The sequence below is a fragment of the Eucyclogobius newberryi genome, unplaced genomic scaffold (genome assembly GCF_026437365.1).
Source record: "Eucyclogobius newberryi isolate DKJ021-1_F unplaced genomic scaffold, fEucNew1.0.hap1 SCAF_37, whole genome shotgun sequence".
Taxonomy (NCBI): domain Eukaryota; kingdom Metazoa; phylum Chordata; class Actinopteri; order Gobiiformes; family Gobiidae; genus Eucyclogobius; species Eucyclogobius newberryi.
Genome location: NW_027316023.1, coordinates 181874 through 196374, shown reverse-complemented (window position 1 = coordinate 196374; position 14501 = coordinate 181874). Strand labels below are relative to the sequence as shown.

The window sequence follows — 14501 nt, the reverse complement described above, 5'->3', positions numbered from 1 at the left end:
CAGTGGTGCAGATCTGAGGCCCAGTTTTGCTCCTTGACTGTAAGGTTTTGATAATTGGGCTAAACTTTAGATTTTAGTGTTTATTCAATAGTAAAAACAACTATAATATTAGTTAAAGTTTGTAGATCCCACAAGCACTTCTGTGAAAGAACTGTGTTTGTTAATTGTGTGGTTTGCAGTTATTTTTGTTGAGTTGTTTAATACACAGTAAAGTACCATCAGTGATGAGATCAACTGCTTTGAAAATACATTTACTGTATCAGAAAACAAAATAAACACGTGTTCTAACTAAGAAAGGGTTAGGGTCAATTACAGAATTCACAGACTGGGAAATGCTTTGGCATCAAAGGTGCAACATACAATGTAAAATATATGAAAAAGGGAATGCATAATATTTTGTATTTACAAACAACTGGATTGAAGCTATGAATTTACCTTGTAATTATTTCTTGTGATTTAGTAAGAATTGAGCATTATTATCAATATGTGTACTTTTGGTTTTATTAAATGATAGTTCTGAATTTAGTAGTTTCATCTGAGATTTTCTTTTCTTTTTTTTTATTTAGATATTTTAGAAATCCTTTAGTTCTTTATTTCAATATTTCCCAGAGGAATTGTAAAAGAGAAAACACCACTTCTTATAATCCACCAATCAGCTTCGAGGAACAGCACAGCTTATCTGCATGAGGCTTGCTTTAAACGGCGGGGCGGCGCGCTCTCAAGTCATTCGTCCGTCTGTCCTCAGAACAGCTCACGATGCCTGAACCCGCCAAGGCCGCGCCCAAGAAGGGCTCCAAGAAAGCCGTGACCAAGACCGCTGGAAAAGGCGGCAAGAAGAGGAGAAAGTCCAGGAAGGAGAGCTACGCCATCTACGTGTACAAGGTGCTGAAGCAGGTCCACCCCGACACCGGCATCTCCTCCAAGGCCATGGGCATCATGAACTCTTTCGTCAACGACATCTTCGAGAGGATCGGCGGAGAGGCCTCCCGCCTGGCGCACTACAACAAGCGCTCCACCATCACCTCCAGAGAGATCCAGACCGCCGTGCGCCTCCTGCTGCCCGGAGAGCTGGCCAAGCACGCCGTGTCCGAGGGCACCAAGGCCGTGACCAAGTACACCAGCTCCAAGTAAACCCCAGTGTGCTCCAACCTTTCAACAACGGCCCTTCTCAGGGCCACCCACATCTGACAAAGATGAACGTCTACCACTTGCATTTATTTATTTATTTTTATATAATATATATATATATATATATATATATATATATAAAGGTCTCCACCCAGAGTAAAATTAGGTTGGTTAAACCGCTCTAAATTTGCAACGTCTAGTTAAATTCAAAGATTGTTTGACGGACTTGAAATGAATCATGCTCTGAATAAAGCAGTAAACTAAATATGTAAAGTTAGTTACTGGAGTGTTATACTCTATTGTAAATGGAAATGTTAAGTATTCATTCACAAATGTTACAACCTCGTAGATGAGCATATTTAATGTAGGCCCATATTATTAATAATGTATATACTTAGATTTTTGTGAAATGTTTCAAAAGTGGAAAGATGAGCACTTACGCACTTTATTGTGGAGTTAATTGTATGCTGTGAATGAACAGTATTTTCATTTAAGTGAAAGGGCATCGTTTTTCAGTTTGTTAATATCGTGAGAAATGTGTACGTTTTTTTCTTTTAAGACTAAAAAAAGCAAAAGTATTGTTCTGCGTAAACGACCTTTGGGAGGCACGTTCCTATTGGTGGAAGAACGGCCACGCCCACAGACTGTCTTCACCTGCGTCCGCAAAAGCAGGATAAACACCATTGGAGCGGCCGTTAGAGCCACATCTGACTCTTCCACCAAGAAACAGTAAACATGAGTGGACGCGGCAAAGGAGGAAAAGGACTCGGTAAAGGAGGCGCCAAGCGCCACCGCAAAGTTCTCCGTGACAACATCCAGGGCATCACCAAGCCCGCTATCCGCCGTCTGGCTCGCCGCGGCGGCGTGAAGCGTATCTCCGGTCTGATCTACGAGGAGACCCGCGGAGTGCTCAAGGTTTTCCTGGAGAACGTGATCCGTGACGCCGTCACCTACACCGAGCACGCCAAGAGGAAGACCGTGACCGCCATGGACGTGGTGTACGCCCTGAAGAGACAGGGCCGCACTCTGTACGGCTTCGGAGGTTAAACGACACTTGACTGAACACGACAACAACAACAACGGCTCTTTTAAGAGCCACACACATGTGCAGAAGAGCATTATCTTTTCTCATGGTTACACCTCGTTTGATCCTAAATTATTAAACCTGGAAAAAGTAGAATAAAACCTTAGATCTACAGCGTGGCTATGAACTGTCTCAGATATATATTGTATTTTTTATATATATATATAAATGGGAGCTCTATCTGTGACTTAAATTCACAGATAAATGACCAGTGATCACATCCACCACCAGAGAGTGAAGATAATATGGGATTTAACTGGATTTAGACAGTTTTAACTTCTGGATATAAAGACAAAACAAGACTCAAGAGTACCTGAAATCACAGCCCTTTATCATTTATATGGTGATTATATGGATGAAATGGACTGAACTGAAGTAACTGGACATTTACAAAATGAAAAGACCAACTTTAGCAGTGAACCTGAAAATGGGCACTTGGAGGTAATATTGAATGTACTGGTCAACTAAATGTATTAGAACAAAATCATAACTTCGTCCCTGGATGTCTTGGGCCCAAAATGAGTCCAAGACATTGTAACATCTTTCTGTTGTCTTTAGTCCACATCCAGAGCTGTCACAGCCCAGACAACCCCCTCTGCTCAAAACAATCTTCTGCTTCTTTATGCATTATCTCCCCCCGGGATGGTAAATAAGTTGGGAAGTATGAACCCGCCCAAACGTTATGAACCTGAGACTGGCCGTTGGATACGGGCCTGAGTCCGTCAATCGATCATGTTTATATGTTTGCAGACTGTGAGGATGCAGAGTTTACAACCGGCCACTAGAGGCCTGTATAGTCCAAGCTCAGGGAGCCGAGTAAAAGACCTGAGGACGGGCGAGCAGAGAGTGTGGAGCACGGGACGTAACATCGATTAGTTTATACCTGGCAAAACATTCCATTTCCATAGCATTTATTACACGGCCCTCAGACCCACGGCCCTCAGACCCACGGCCCTCAGACCCACGGCCCTCAGAGGCCCTCAGACCCACGGCCCTCAGACCCACGGCCCTCAGAGCCCCTCAGAGGCCCTCAGAGGCCCTCAGACCCACGGCCCTCAGGCCCGTGGTGGTCATCAGTTTGATGATATGTTCAGTTATTAAACTCATGGATCATAGTTTTACGCCTGTAGGTTATTCGAGGCATTTGGGCTCACCCACGGCACCTCGCCCGTTCACGTCACCTACACGCGCTCTGATTGGTCTAGACCAGGGGGGTCAAACTCAATTGGGTCGCGGGCCGAACACAACGTAAAAAATAAAACAATACAAAATATAAGAACTAAATAGCTTTATAAAGCCTACGCTGTTTTTCAAGCAATTACTGGATCAATTAAAAGAAATTACAAACACGTTTGTTCTCATAAACTGAAATGTATTTAGAAAAACAAGTGTCATTTCACCAACTCTGAGCTTCAGTTTATGAGCATCACAACTTCAGAGTTGATCTACAGAGATAAACATTTAGTCTATTGTTAAATATAGTTAAATATTGTATTTGAATTAACAAAATAAACTTCTCAAGATCTAAAAAAACCTTTTAAAAGTACTAAGTAACATTTCCACTTCTGTGTAGTCCTCTGTAGTTCTCTGTAGTTCTCTGTAGTTCTCTGTAGTCCTCTGTAGTTCTCTGTAGTTCTCTGTAGTCCTCTGTAGTCATCTGTAGTCCTCTGTAGTTCTCTGTAGTCATCTGTAGTTCTCTGTAGTTCTCTGTAGTCATCTGTAGTCCTCTGTAGTCCTCTGTAGTTCTCTGTAGTCATCTGTAGTCCTCTGTAGTTCTCTGTAGTCATCTGTAGTCCTCTGTAGTCCTCTGTAGTTCTCTGTAGTTCTCTGTAGTCATCTGTAGTTCTCTGTAGTCATCTGTAGTCCTCTGTAGTTCTCTGTAGTCATCTGTAGTTCTCTGTAGTTCTCTGTAGTCCTCTGTAGTCCTCTGTAGTTCTCTGTAGTCCTCTGTAGTTCTCTGTAGTTCTCTGTAGTCCTCTGTAGTTCTCTGTAGTCATCTGTAGTCCTCTGTAGTTCTCTGTAGTCATATGTAGTTCTCTGTAGTTATCTGTAGTCATCTGTAGTTCTCTGTAGTTCTCTGTAGTTCTCTGTAGTCCTCTGTAGTTCTCTGTAGTCCTCTGTAGTTCTCTGTAGTTCTCTGTAGTCATCTGTAGTCCTCTGTAGTTCTCTGTAGTTCTCTGTATCATCTGTAGTCCTTTGTAGTTCTCTGTAGTCCTCTGTAGTTCTCTGTAGTTCTCTGTAGTCCTCTGTAGTTCTCTGTAGTCATCTGTAGTCCTCTGTAGTTCTCTGTAGTTCTCTGTAGTTCTCTGTAGTCATCTGTAGTCCTCTGTAGTCCTCTGTAGTTCTCTGTAGTTCTCCGTAGTTCTCTGTAGTTCTCTGTAGTTCTCTGTAGGTCTCTGTAGTCATCTGTAGTTCTCTGTAGTTTTCTGTAGTTCTCTGTAGTTCTCTGTAGTTCTCCGTAGTTCTCTGTAGTTCTCTGTAGGTCTCTGTAGGTCTCTGTAGTTCTCTGTAGTTCTCTGTAGTTCTCTGTAGTTTTCTGTAGTTCTCTGTAGTCATCTGTAGTTCTCTGTAGTTCTCTGTAGTCATCTGTAGTCCTCTGTAGTTCTCTGTAGTTCTCTGTAGGTCTCTGTAGTTCTCTGTAGTTCTCTGTAGTTCTCTGTAGTCATCTGTAGTCCTCTGTAGTCCTCTGTAGTTCTCTGTAGTCATCTGTAGTTCTCTGTAGTTCTCTGTAGTCCTCTGTAGTCCTCTGTAGTTCTCTGTAGTCCTCTGTAGTTCTCTGTAGTTATCTGTAGTTCTCTGTAGTCCTCTGTAGTTCTCTGTAGTTCTCTGTAGTTCTCTGTAGTCCTCTGTAGTTCTCTGTAGTTATCTGTAGTTCTCTGTAGTCCTCTGTAGTTCTCTGTAGTCCTCTGTAGTTCTCTGTAGTCATCTGTAGTCCTCTGTAGTTCTCTGTAGTCATATGTAGTTCTCTGTAGTTATCTGTAGTCATCTGTAGTTCTCTGTAGTTCTCTGTAGTTCTCTGTAGTCCTCTGTAGTTCTCTGTAGTCCTCTGTAGTTCTCTGTAGTTCTCTGTAGTCATCTGTAGTCCTCTGTAGTTCTCTGTAGTTCTCTGTATCATCTGTAGTCCTTTGTAGTTCTCTGTAGTCCTCTGTAGTTCTCTGTAGTTCTCTGTAGTCCTCTGTAGTTCTCTGTAGTCATCTGTAGTCCTCTGTAGTTCTCTGTAGTTCTCTGTAGTTCTCTGTAGTTCTCTGTAGTCATCTGTAGTCCTCTGTAGTCCTCTGTAGTTCTCTGTAGTTCTCCGTAGTTCTCTGTAGTTCTCTGTAGTTCTCTGTAGGTCTCTGTAGTCATCTGTAGTTCTCTGTAGTTTTCTGTAGTTCTCTGTAGTTCTCTGTAGTTCTCCGTAGTTCTCTGTAGTTCTCTGTAGGTCTCTGTAGGTCTCTGTAGTTCTCTGTAGTTCTCTGTAGTTCTCTGTAGTTTTCTGTAGTTCTCTGTAGTCATCTGTAGTTCTCTGTAGTTCTCTGTAGTCATCTGTAGTCCTCTGTAGTTCTCTGTAGTTCTCTGTAGGTCTCTGTAGTTCTCTGTAGTTCTCTGTAGTTCTCTGTAGTCATCTGTAGTCCTCTGTAGTCCTCTGTAGTTCTCTGTAGTCATCTGTAGTTCTCTGTAGTTCTCTGTAGTCCTCTGTAGTCCTCTGTAGTTCTCTGTAGTCCTCTGTAGTTCTCTGTAGTTATCTGTAGTTCTCTGTAGTCCTCTGTAGTCATCTGTAGTCCTCTGTAGTTCTCTGTAGTCCTCTGTAGTTCTCTGTAGTTCTCTCTAGTCCTCTGTAGTTCTCTGTAGTCATCTGTAGTCCTCTGTAGTTCTCTGTAGTCATATGTAGTTCTCTGTAGTTCTCTGTAGTCATCTGTAGTTCTCTGTAGTTCTCTGTAGTTCTCTGTAGTCCTCTGTAGTTCTCTGTAGTCCTCTGTAGTTCTCTGTAGTCATCTGTAGTCCTATGTAGTTCTCTGTAGTTCTCTGTAGTCCTCTGTAGTTCTCTGTAGTCCTCTGTAGTCCTCTGTAGTTCTCTGTAGTCCTCTGTAGTTCTCTGTAGTCATATGTAGTTCTCTGTAGTTCTCTGTAGTTCTCTGTAGTCATCTGTAGTTCTCTGTAGTTCTCTGTAGTTCTCTGTAGTCCTCTGTAGTTCTCTGTAGTTCTCTGTAGTTCTCTGTAGTCCTCTGTAGTTATCTGTAGTTCTCTGTAGTTCTCTGTAGTCCTCTGTAGTTCTCTGTAGTCCTCTGTAGTTCTCTGTAGTTCTCTGTAGTCATCTGTAGTCCTCTGTAGTTCTCTGTAGTTCTCTGTATCATCTATAGTTCTCTGTAGTCATCTGTAGTCCTCTGTAGTTCTCTGTAGTTCTCTGTAGTTCTCTGTAGTCCTCTGTAGTCCTCTGTAGTTCTCTGTAGTTCTCTGTAGTTCTCTGTAGTTCTCTGTAGTTCTCTGTAGGTCTCAGTAGTTCTCTGTAGTTCTCTGTAGTTCTCTGTAGTTCTCTGTAGTTTTCTGTAGTTCTCTGTAGTCATCTGTAGTCCTCTGTAGTTCTCTGTAGTTCTCTGTAGGTCTCTGTAGTTCTCTGTAGTCCTCTGTAGTTCTCTGTAGTTCTCTGTAGTTATCTGTAGGTCTCTGTAGTCCTCTGTAGTTCTCTGTAGTTCTCTGTAGTCCTCTGTAGTTCTCTGTAGTCCTCTGTAGTTCTCTGTAGTTCTCTGTATTCCTCTGTAGTTCTCTGTAGTTCTCTGTAGTTCTCTGTAGTTCTCTGTAGTCATCTGTAGTCCTCTGTAGTCCTCTGTAGTTCTCTGTAGTCATCTGTAGTTCTCTGTAGTTCTCTGTAGTCCTCTGTAGTTCTCTGTAGTCCTCTGTAGTTCTCTGTAGTTATCTGTAGTTCTCTGTAGTCCTCTGTAGTTCTCTGTAGTCATCTGTAGTCCTCTGTAGTTCTCTGTAGTCATCTGTAGTTCTCTGTAGTTCTCTGTAGTTCTCTGTAGTTCTCTGTAGTCATCTGTAGTTCTCTGTAGTTCTCTGTAGTCCTCTGTAGTTCTCTGTAGTTCTCTGTAGTTCTCTGTAGTCATCTGTAGTCCTCTGTAGTCCTCTGTAGTTCTCTGTAGTTCTCTGTAGTTCTCTGTAGTCATCTGTAGTCCTCTGTAGTTCTCTGTAGTCATCTGTAGTTCTCTGTAGTTCTCTGTAGTCATCTGTAGTTCTCTGTAGTCATCTGTAGTCCTCTGTAGTTCTCTGTAGTCATCTGTAGTTCTCTGTAGTTCTCTGTAGTCATCTGTAGTCCTCTGTAGTCCTCTGTAGTTCTCTGTAGTCATCTGTAGTCCTCTGTAGTTCTCTGTAGTCATCTGTAGTCCTCTGTAGTCCTCTGTAGTTCTCTGTAGTTCTCTGTAGTCATCTGTAGTTCTCTGTAGTCATCTGTAGTCCTCTGTAGTTCTCTGTAGTCATCTGTAGTTCTCTGTAGTTCTCTGTAGTCCTCTGTAGTCATCTGTAGTCCTCTGTAGTTCTCTGTAGTCCTCTGTAGTTCACTGTAGTTCTCTGTAGTCCTCTGTAGTTCTCTGTAGTCATCTGTAGTCCTCTGTAGTTCTCTGTAGTCATATGTAGTTCTCTGTAGTTATCTGTAGTCATCTGTAGTTCTCTGTAGTTCTCTGTAGTTCTCTGTAGTCCTCTGTAGTTCTCTGTAGTTCTCTGTAGTTCTCTGTAGTTCTCTCTAGTCCTCTGTAGTTCTCTGTAGTCATCTGTAGTCCTCTGTAGTTCTCTGTAGTCATATGTAGTTCTCTGTAGTTCTCTGTAGTCATCTGTAGTTCTCTGTAGTTCTCTGTAGTTCTCTGTAGTCCTCTGTAGTTCTCTGTAGTCATCTGTAGTTCTCTGTAGTCATCTGTAGTCCTATGTAGTTCTCTGTAGTTCTCTGTAGTCCTCTGTAGTTCTCTGTAGTCCTCTGTAGTCCTCTGTAGTTCTCTGTAGTCCTCTGTAGTTCTCTGTAGTCATATTTAGTTCTCTGTAGTTCTCTGTAGTCCTCTGTAGTTCTCTGTAGTTCTCTGTAGTTCTCTGTAGTTCTCTGTAGTTCTCTGTAGTTCTCTGTAGTCCTCTGTAGTCCTCTGTAGTTCTCTGTAGTCCTCTGTAGTTCTCTGTAGTCATATTTAGTTCTCTGTAGTTCTCTGTAGTCCTCTGTAGTTCTCTGTAGTTCTCTGTAGTTCTCTGTAGTTCTCTGTAGTTCTCTGTAGTCCTCTGTAGTTCTCTGTAGTCCTCTGTAGTTCTCTGTAGTTCTCTGTAGTCATCTGTAGTCCTCTGTAGTTCTCTGTAGTTCTCTGTATCATCTGTAGTCCTTTGTAGTTCTCTGTAGTCCTCTGTAGTTCTCTGTAGTTCTCTGTAGTCCTCTGTAGTTCTCTGTAGTCATCTGTAGTCCTCTGTAGTTCTCTGTAGTTCTCTGTAGTTCTCTCTAGTTCTCTGTAGTCATCTGTAGTCCTCTGTAGTCCTCTGTAGTTCTCTGTAGTTCTCTGTAGGTCTCTGTAGTTCTCTGTAGTTCTCTGTAGGTCTCTGTAGTTCTCTGTAGTTCTCTGTAGTTTTCTGTAGTCATCTGTAGTCCTCTGTAGTTCTCTGTAGTTCTCTGTAGGTCTCTGTAGTTCTCTGTAGTCCTCTGTAGTTCTCTGTAGTTCTCTGTAGTTATCTGTAGGTCTCTGTAGTCCTCTGTAGTTCTCTGTAGTTCTCTGTAGTCCTCTGTAGTTCTCTGTAGTTCTCTGTATTCCTCTGTAGTTCTCTGTAGTTCTCTGTAGTTCTCTGTAGTTCTCTGTAGTCATCTGTAGTCCTCTGTAGTCCTCTGTAGTTCTCTGTAGTCATCTGTAGTTCTCTGTAGTTCTCTGTAGTCCTCTGTAGTCCTCTGTAGTTCTCTGTAGTCCTCTGTAGTTCTCTGTAGTTATCTGTAGTTCTCTGTAGTCCTCTGTAGTTCTCTGTAGTCCTCTGTAGTCCTCTGTAGTTCTCTGTAGTCATCTGTAGTTCTCTGTAGTTCTCTGTAGTTCTCTGTAGTCATCTGTAGTTCTCTGTAGTCCTCTGTAGTTCTCTGTAGTCATCTGTAGTTCTCTGTAGTTCTCTGTAGTCATCTGTAGTTCTCTGTAGTTCTCTGTAGTTCTCTGTAGTCATCTGTAGTTCTCTGTAGTTCTCTGTAGTTCTCTTTACACCTGAACTGACTCACCATTAAACACAAACACACGTGGAGCGTTTAAGGAGGTTAAGTTTCGCCTCAGGCCTTGAAAATATAGAATAAGTTGCATGAGCCACAGTTTCCATCAAACCAAACTCTTTCTCAAATCGTGGGCCAAATATTATGTACAAAATAAAACAATACAAAATGGCCACTGGGGGAGTCTGCGACATGCTGCAGCGAGCCACGCCCTATCCAGATATTATAATAGATCCATGCATGATGATCTGGTGCCGACCATAACTTTATTCACACGTATTTACGACATAATAAGCATCATGTTTAGCATTTTGTGGCGCTGGCTTCTTCCTGGTGTATTTGTCGATACACTTATGATGCTAATGTAGACTTATTTATGTTTGTTTTTCAGTTTCATTCGAACTTTTCACACCACAATTGTAAATCATTGTAAGCTGTCTTGATCTGCGTTTCAAATACACAACTATTCAACGCGTAGAGAGCAGATCTGAGAGCAGTACAGTATCTGTGTTAGAGATAATTGTGATGTAGAATGTACCAGCTTTAGCTCACACTTCCAGGTTTGTTCTCTACTGTTATTGTCTGTGTTAAGGATAACTGTTGTGTTATTTTAACATAACGGTTGTGTTATTTTAACATAACTGTTGTGTTATTTTAACATAACTGTTGTGTTATTTTAACATAACTGTTGTGTTATTTTAACATAACTGTTGTGTTATTTTAACATAACTGTTGTGTTATTTTAACTTAACTGTTGTGTTATTTTAACATAACTGTTGTGTTGTTTTAACATAACTGTTGTGTTATTTTACCATAACTGTTGTGTTATTTACCTGCCTTCTCTTACACGGTTTGTCTGCAGTGCTTCTTCATTGTTGTCATTAAATAGTTTTCCTGACATTTAGTGTATTTTTTCAGTTACCGTTGCTAAATATACTTTAACCCTTCGGGGTCCGAAGCTTTTTTGGCCGTTCTTGGGTACCTTCAATTTTGCCCTGATATACTACATTAAGAAATGTTTACCAGACCAATGTTGGGTATCTTTTTTCCAGCACAACCTCATCAATATGTTCAGTTAGTTTTTCACTTTGACATACTATTTCAAGATACTGGACCTAAACACACACAGAAAACACAAAGTCTAGAAAAATTATGTTTTTTTCATTATAAAACCCTCAAACATGCTCAACCAAGCGTTTAAAAAGGTTCAAAGTGAACCACAAGGTGCAAATATGAACATATAAAAGTATTCTTGTGATATATACAAGCAATAAACAACTATTTACAATAAAAAGTTGCTAAATCCACAGGCGTTTTTCTATTTGTGCTACAACAGTTTCTGTCCAAAATGACAGAGAGCCACATCACAGGCCTTGTACTTCCATGTGAGTGATGTTCAGAAGGAGCTCTAAACCAGGTCTAAACCAGGACTAAACCAGGACTAAACCAGGACTAAACCAGGACTAAACCAGGTCTAAACCAGGTCTAAACCAGGACTAAACCAGGTCTAAACCAGGACTAAACCAGGTCTAAACCAGGACTAAACCAGGACTAAACCAGGTCTAAACCAGGTCTAAACCAGGTCTAAACCAGGACTAAACCAGGACTAAACCAGGTCTAAACAAGGACTAAACCAGGTCTAAACCAGGAATAAACCAGGTCTAAACCAGGACTAAACCAGGTCTAAACCAGGACTAAACCAGGACTAAACCAGGACTAAACCAGGACTAAACCAGGTCTAAACCAGGTCTAAACCAGGACTAAACTAGGACTAAACCAGGACTAAACCAGGTCAAAACCAGGTCTAAACCAGGACTAAACCAGGACTAAACCAGGACTAAACCAGGTCTAAACCAGGTCTAAACCAGGACTAAACCAGGACTAAACCAGGACTAAACCAGTTCTAAACCAGGACTAAACCAGGACTAAACCAGGTCAAAACCAGGACTAAACCAGGACTAAACCAGGACTAAACCAGGACCAAACCAGGTCTAAACCAGGACTAAACCAGGACTAAACCAGGACTAAACCAAGACTAAACCAGTTCTAAACCAGGACTAAACCAGGACTAAACCAGGTCTAAACCAGGACTAAACCAGGACTAAACCAGGACTAAACCAGGTCTAAACCAGGACTAAACCAGGTCTAAACCAGGTCTAAACCAGGTCTAAACCAGGACTAAACCAGGACTAAACCAGGTCTAAACAAGGACTAAACCAGGTCTAAACCAGGACTAAACCAGGTCTAAACCAGGACTAAACCAGGTCTAAACCAGGACTAAACCAGGTCTAAACCAGGACTAAAGCAGGTCTAAACCAGGTCTAAACCAGGTCTAAACCAGGACTAAACCAGGACTAAACCAGGTCAAAACCAGGTCTAAACCATGTCTAAACCAGGACTAAACCAGGTCTAAACCAGGACTAAACCAGGACTAAACCAGTTCTAAACCAGGACTAAACCAGGTCTAAACCAGGACTAAACCAGGTCTAAACCAGGACTAAACCAGGACTAAACCAGGACTAAACCAGGTCTAAACCAGGACTAAACCAGGACTAAACCAGGACTAAACCAGGTAAAACCAGGTCTAAACCAGGACTAAACCAGGACTAAACCAGGACTAAACCAGGTCAAAACCAGGTCTAAACCAGGTCTAAACCAGGACTAAACCAGGTCTAAACCAGGACTAAACCAGGACTAAATCAGGTCTAAACCAGGACTAAACCAGGACTAAACCAGTTCTAAACCAGGACTAAACCAGGTCTAAACCAGGACTAAACCAGGTCTAAACCAGGACTAAACCAGGACTAAACCAGGACTAAACCAGGTCTAAACCAGGACTAAACCAGGACTAAACCAGGACTAAACCAGGTAAAACCAGGTCTAAACCAGGACTAAACCAGGTCAAAAACAGGTCTAAACCAGCAATAAACCAGGACTAAACCAGGTCTAAACTAGGACTGAACCAGGACTAAAGCAGGTCTAAACCAGGACTAAACCAGGACTAAACCAGTTCTAAACCAGGACTAAACCAGGTCTAAACCAGGACTAAACCAGGTCTAAACCAGGACTAAACCAGGTCTAAACCAGGACTAAACCAGGACTAAACCAGGACTAAACCAGGTAAAACCAGGTCTAAAACAGGACTAAACCAGGTCAAAACCAGGTCCAAACCAGCAATAAACCAGGACTAAACCAGGTCTAAACTAGGACTGAACCAGGACTAAAGCAGGTCTAAACCAGGTCTAAACCATTTCTAAACCAGGACTAAATCAGGACTAAACCAGGTCTAAACCAGGACTAAACCAGGTCTAAACCAGGACAAAACCAGGACTAAACCAGGACTAAACCAGGTCTAAACCAGGACTAAACCAGGACTATACCAGGTCTAAATCAGGACTAAACCAGGACTAAAAAAAGACTAAACCAGGTCTAAACCAGGTCTAAACCAGGACTAAACCAGGACTAAACCAGGTCTAAACCAGGTCTAAACCAGGACTAAACCAGGTCTAAACCAGGACTAAACCAGGACTAAACCAGGACTAAACCAGGTCTAAACCAGGTCTAAACAAGGACTAAACCAGGTCTAAACCAGGACTAAACCAGGATTAAAGCAGGTCTAAACCAGGACTAAACCAGGACTAAACCAGGACTAAAGCAGGTCTAAACCAGGACTAAACCAGGACTAAACCAGGACTGAACCAGGACTAAACCAGGATTAAAGCAGGTCTAAACCAGGACTAAACCAGGACTAAACCAGGACTAAAGCAGGTCTAAACCAGGACTAAACCAGGACTAAACCAGGACTAAACCAGGACTAAAGCAGGTCTAAACCAGGACTAAACCAGGACTAAACCAGGACTAAACCAGGTCTAAACCAGGACTAAACCAGGACTAAACCAGGACTAAACCAGGTCTAAACCAGGACTAAACCAGGTCTAAACCAGGACTAAAGCAGGTCTAAACCAGGTCTAAACCAGGTCTAAACCAGGACTAAACCAGGACTAAACCAGGTCAAAACCAGGTCTAAACCAGGTCTAAACCAGGACTAAACCAGGTCTAAACCAGGACTAAACCAGGACTAAACCAGTTCTAAACCAGGACTAAACCAGGTCTAAACCAGGACTAAACCAGGTCTAAACCAGGACTAAACCAGGACTAAACCAGGACTAAACCAGGTCTAAACCAGGACTAAACCAGGACTAAACCAGGACTAAACCAGGTAAAACCAGGTCTAAACCAGGACTAAACCAGGACTAAACCAGGACTAAACCAGGTCAAAACCAGGTCTAAACCAGGTCTAAACCAGGACTAAACCAGGTCTAAACCAGGACTAAACCAGGACTAAACCAGTTCTAAACCAGGACTAAACCAGGTCTAAACCAGGACTAAACCAGGTCTAAACCAGGACTAAACCAGGACTAAACCAGGACTAAACCAGGTCTAAACCAGGACTAAACCAGGACTAAACCAGGACTAAACCAGGTAAAACCAGGTCTAAACCAGGACTAAACCAGGTCAAAACCAGGTCTAAACCAGCAATAAACCAGGACTAAACCAGGTCTAAACTAGGACTGAACCAGGACTAAAGCAGGTCTAAACCAGGTCTAAACCAGGTCTAAACCAGGACTAAATCAGGACTAAACCAGGTCTAAACCAGGACTAAACCAGGTCTAAACCAGGACTAAACCAGGACTAAACCAGGACTAAACCAGGTCTAAACCAGGACTAAACCGGGACTATACCAGGTCTAAACCAGGACTAAACAGGGACTAAACCAGGTCCAAACCAGGTCTAAACCAGGACTAAACCAGGACTAAACCAGGTCTAAATCAGGACTAAACCAGGACTAAAACAGGACTAAACCAGGTCTAAACCAGGTCTAAACCAGGACTAAACCAGGACTAAACCAGGTCTAAACCAGGTCTAAACCAGGACTAAACCAGGTCTAAACCAGGACTAAACCAGGACTAAACCAGGACTAAACCAGGTCTAAACCAGGTCTAAACAAGGACTAAACCAGGTCTAAACCAGGACTAAACCAGGACTGAACCAGGACTAAACCAGGATTAAAGCAGGTCTAAACCAGGACTAAACCAGGACTAAACC

At 42.2% G+C, this 14501-nt stretch overlaps 2 protein-coding genes across 2 annotated transcripts; both read left to right on the top strand.

Moving 5' to 3' along the window:
- Window positions 1-756: 756 nt before the first annotated feature.
- On the top strand, window positions 757-1199 carry LOC140376584 (histone H2B 1/2). Its single transcript, XM_072462062.1, has one exon. It carries the CDS (start codon window positions 757-759, stop codon window positions 1129-1131), a length of 375 nt encoding a protein of 124 aa, XP_072318163.1. The 3' UTR covers window positions 1132-1199.
- Window positions 1200-1859: 660 nt separating this feature from the next.
- LOC140376613 (histone H4) lies at window positions 1860-2192 on the top strand. Its single transcript, XM_072462097.1, has one exon. The coding sequence runs from the start codon at window positions 1864-1866 to the stop codon at window positions 2173-2175; it is 312 nt and encodes a 103-aa protein (XP_072318198.1). The 5' UTR covers window positions 1860-1863; the 3' UTR covers window positions 2176-2192.
- Window positions 2193-14501: the final 12309 nt, after the last annotated feature.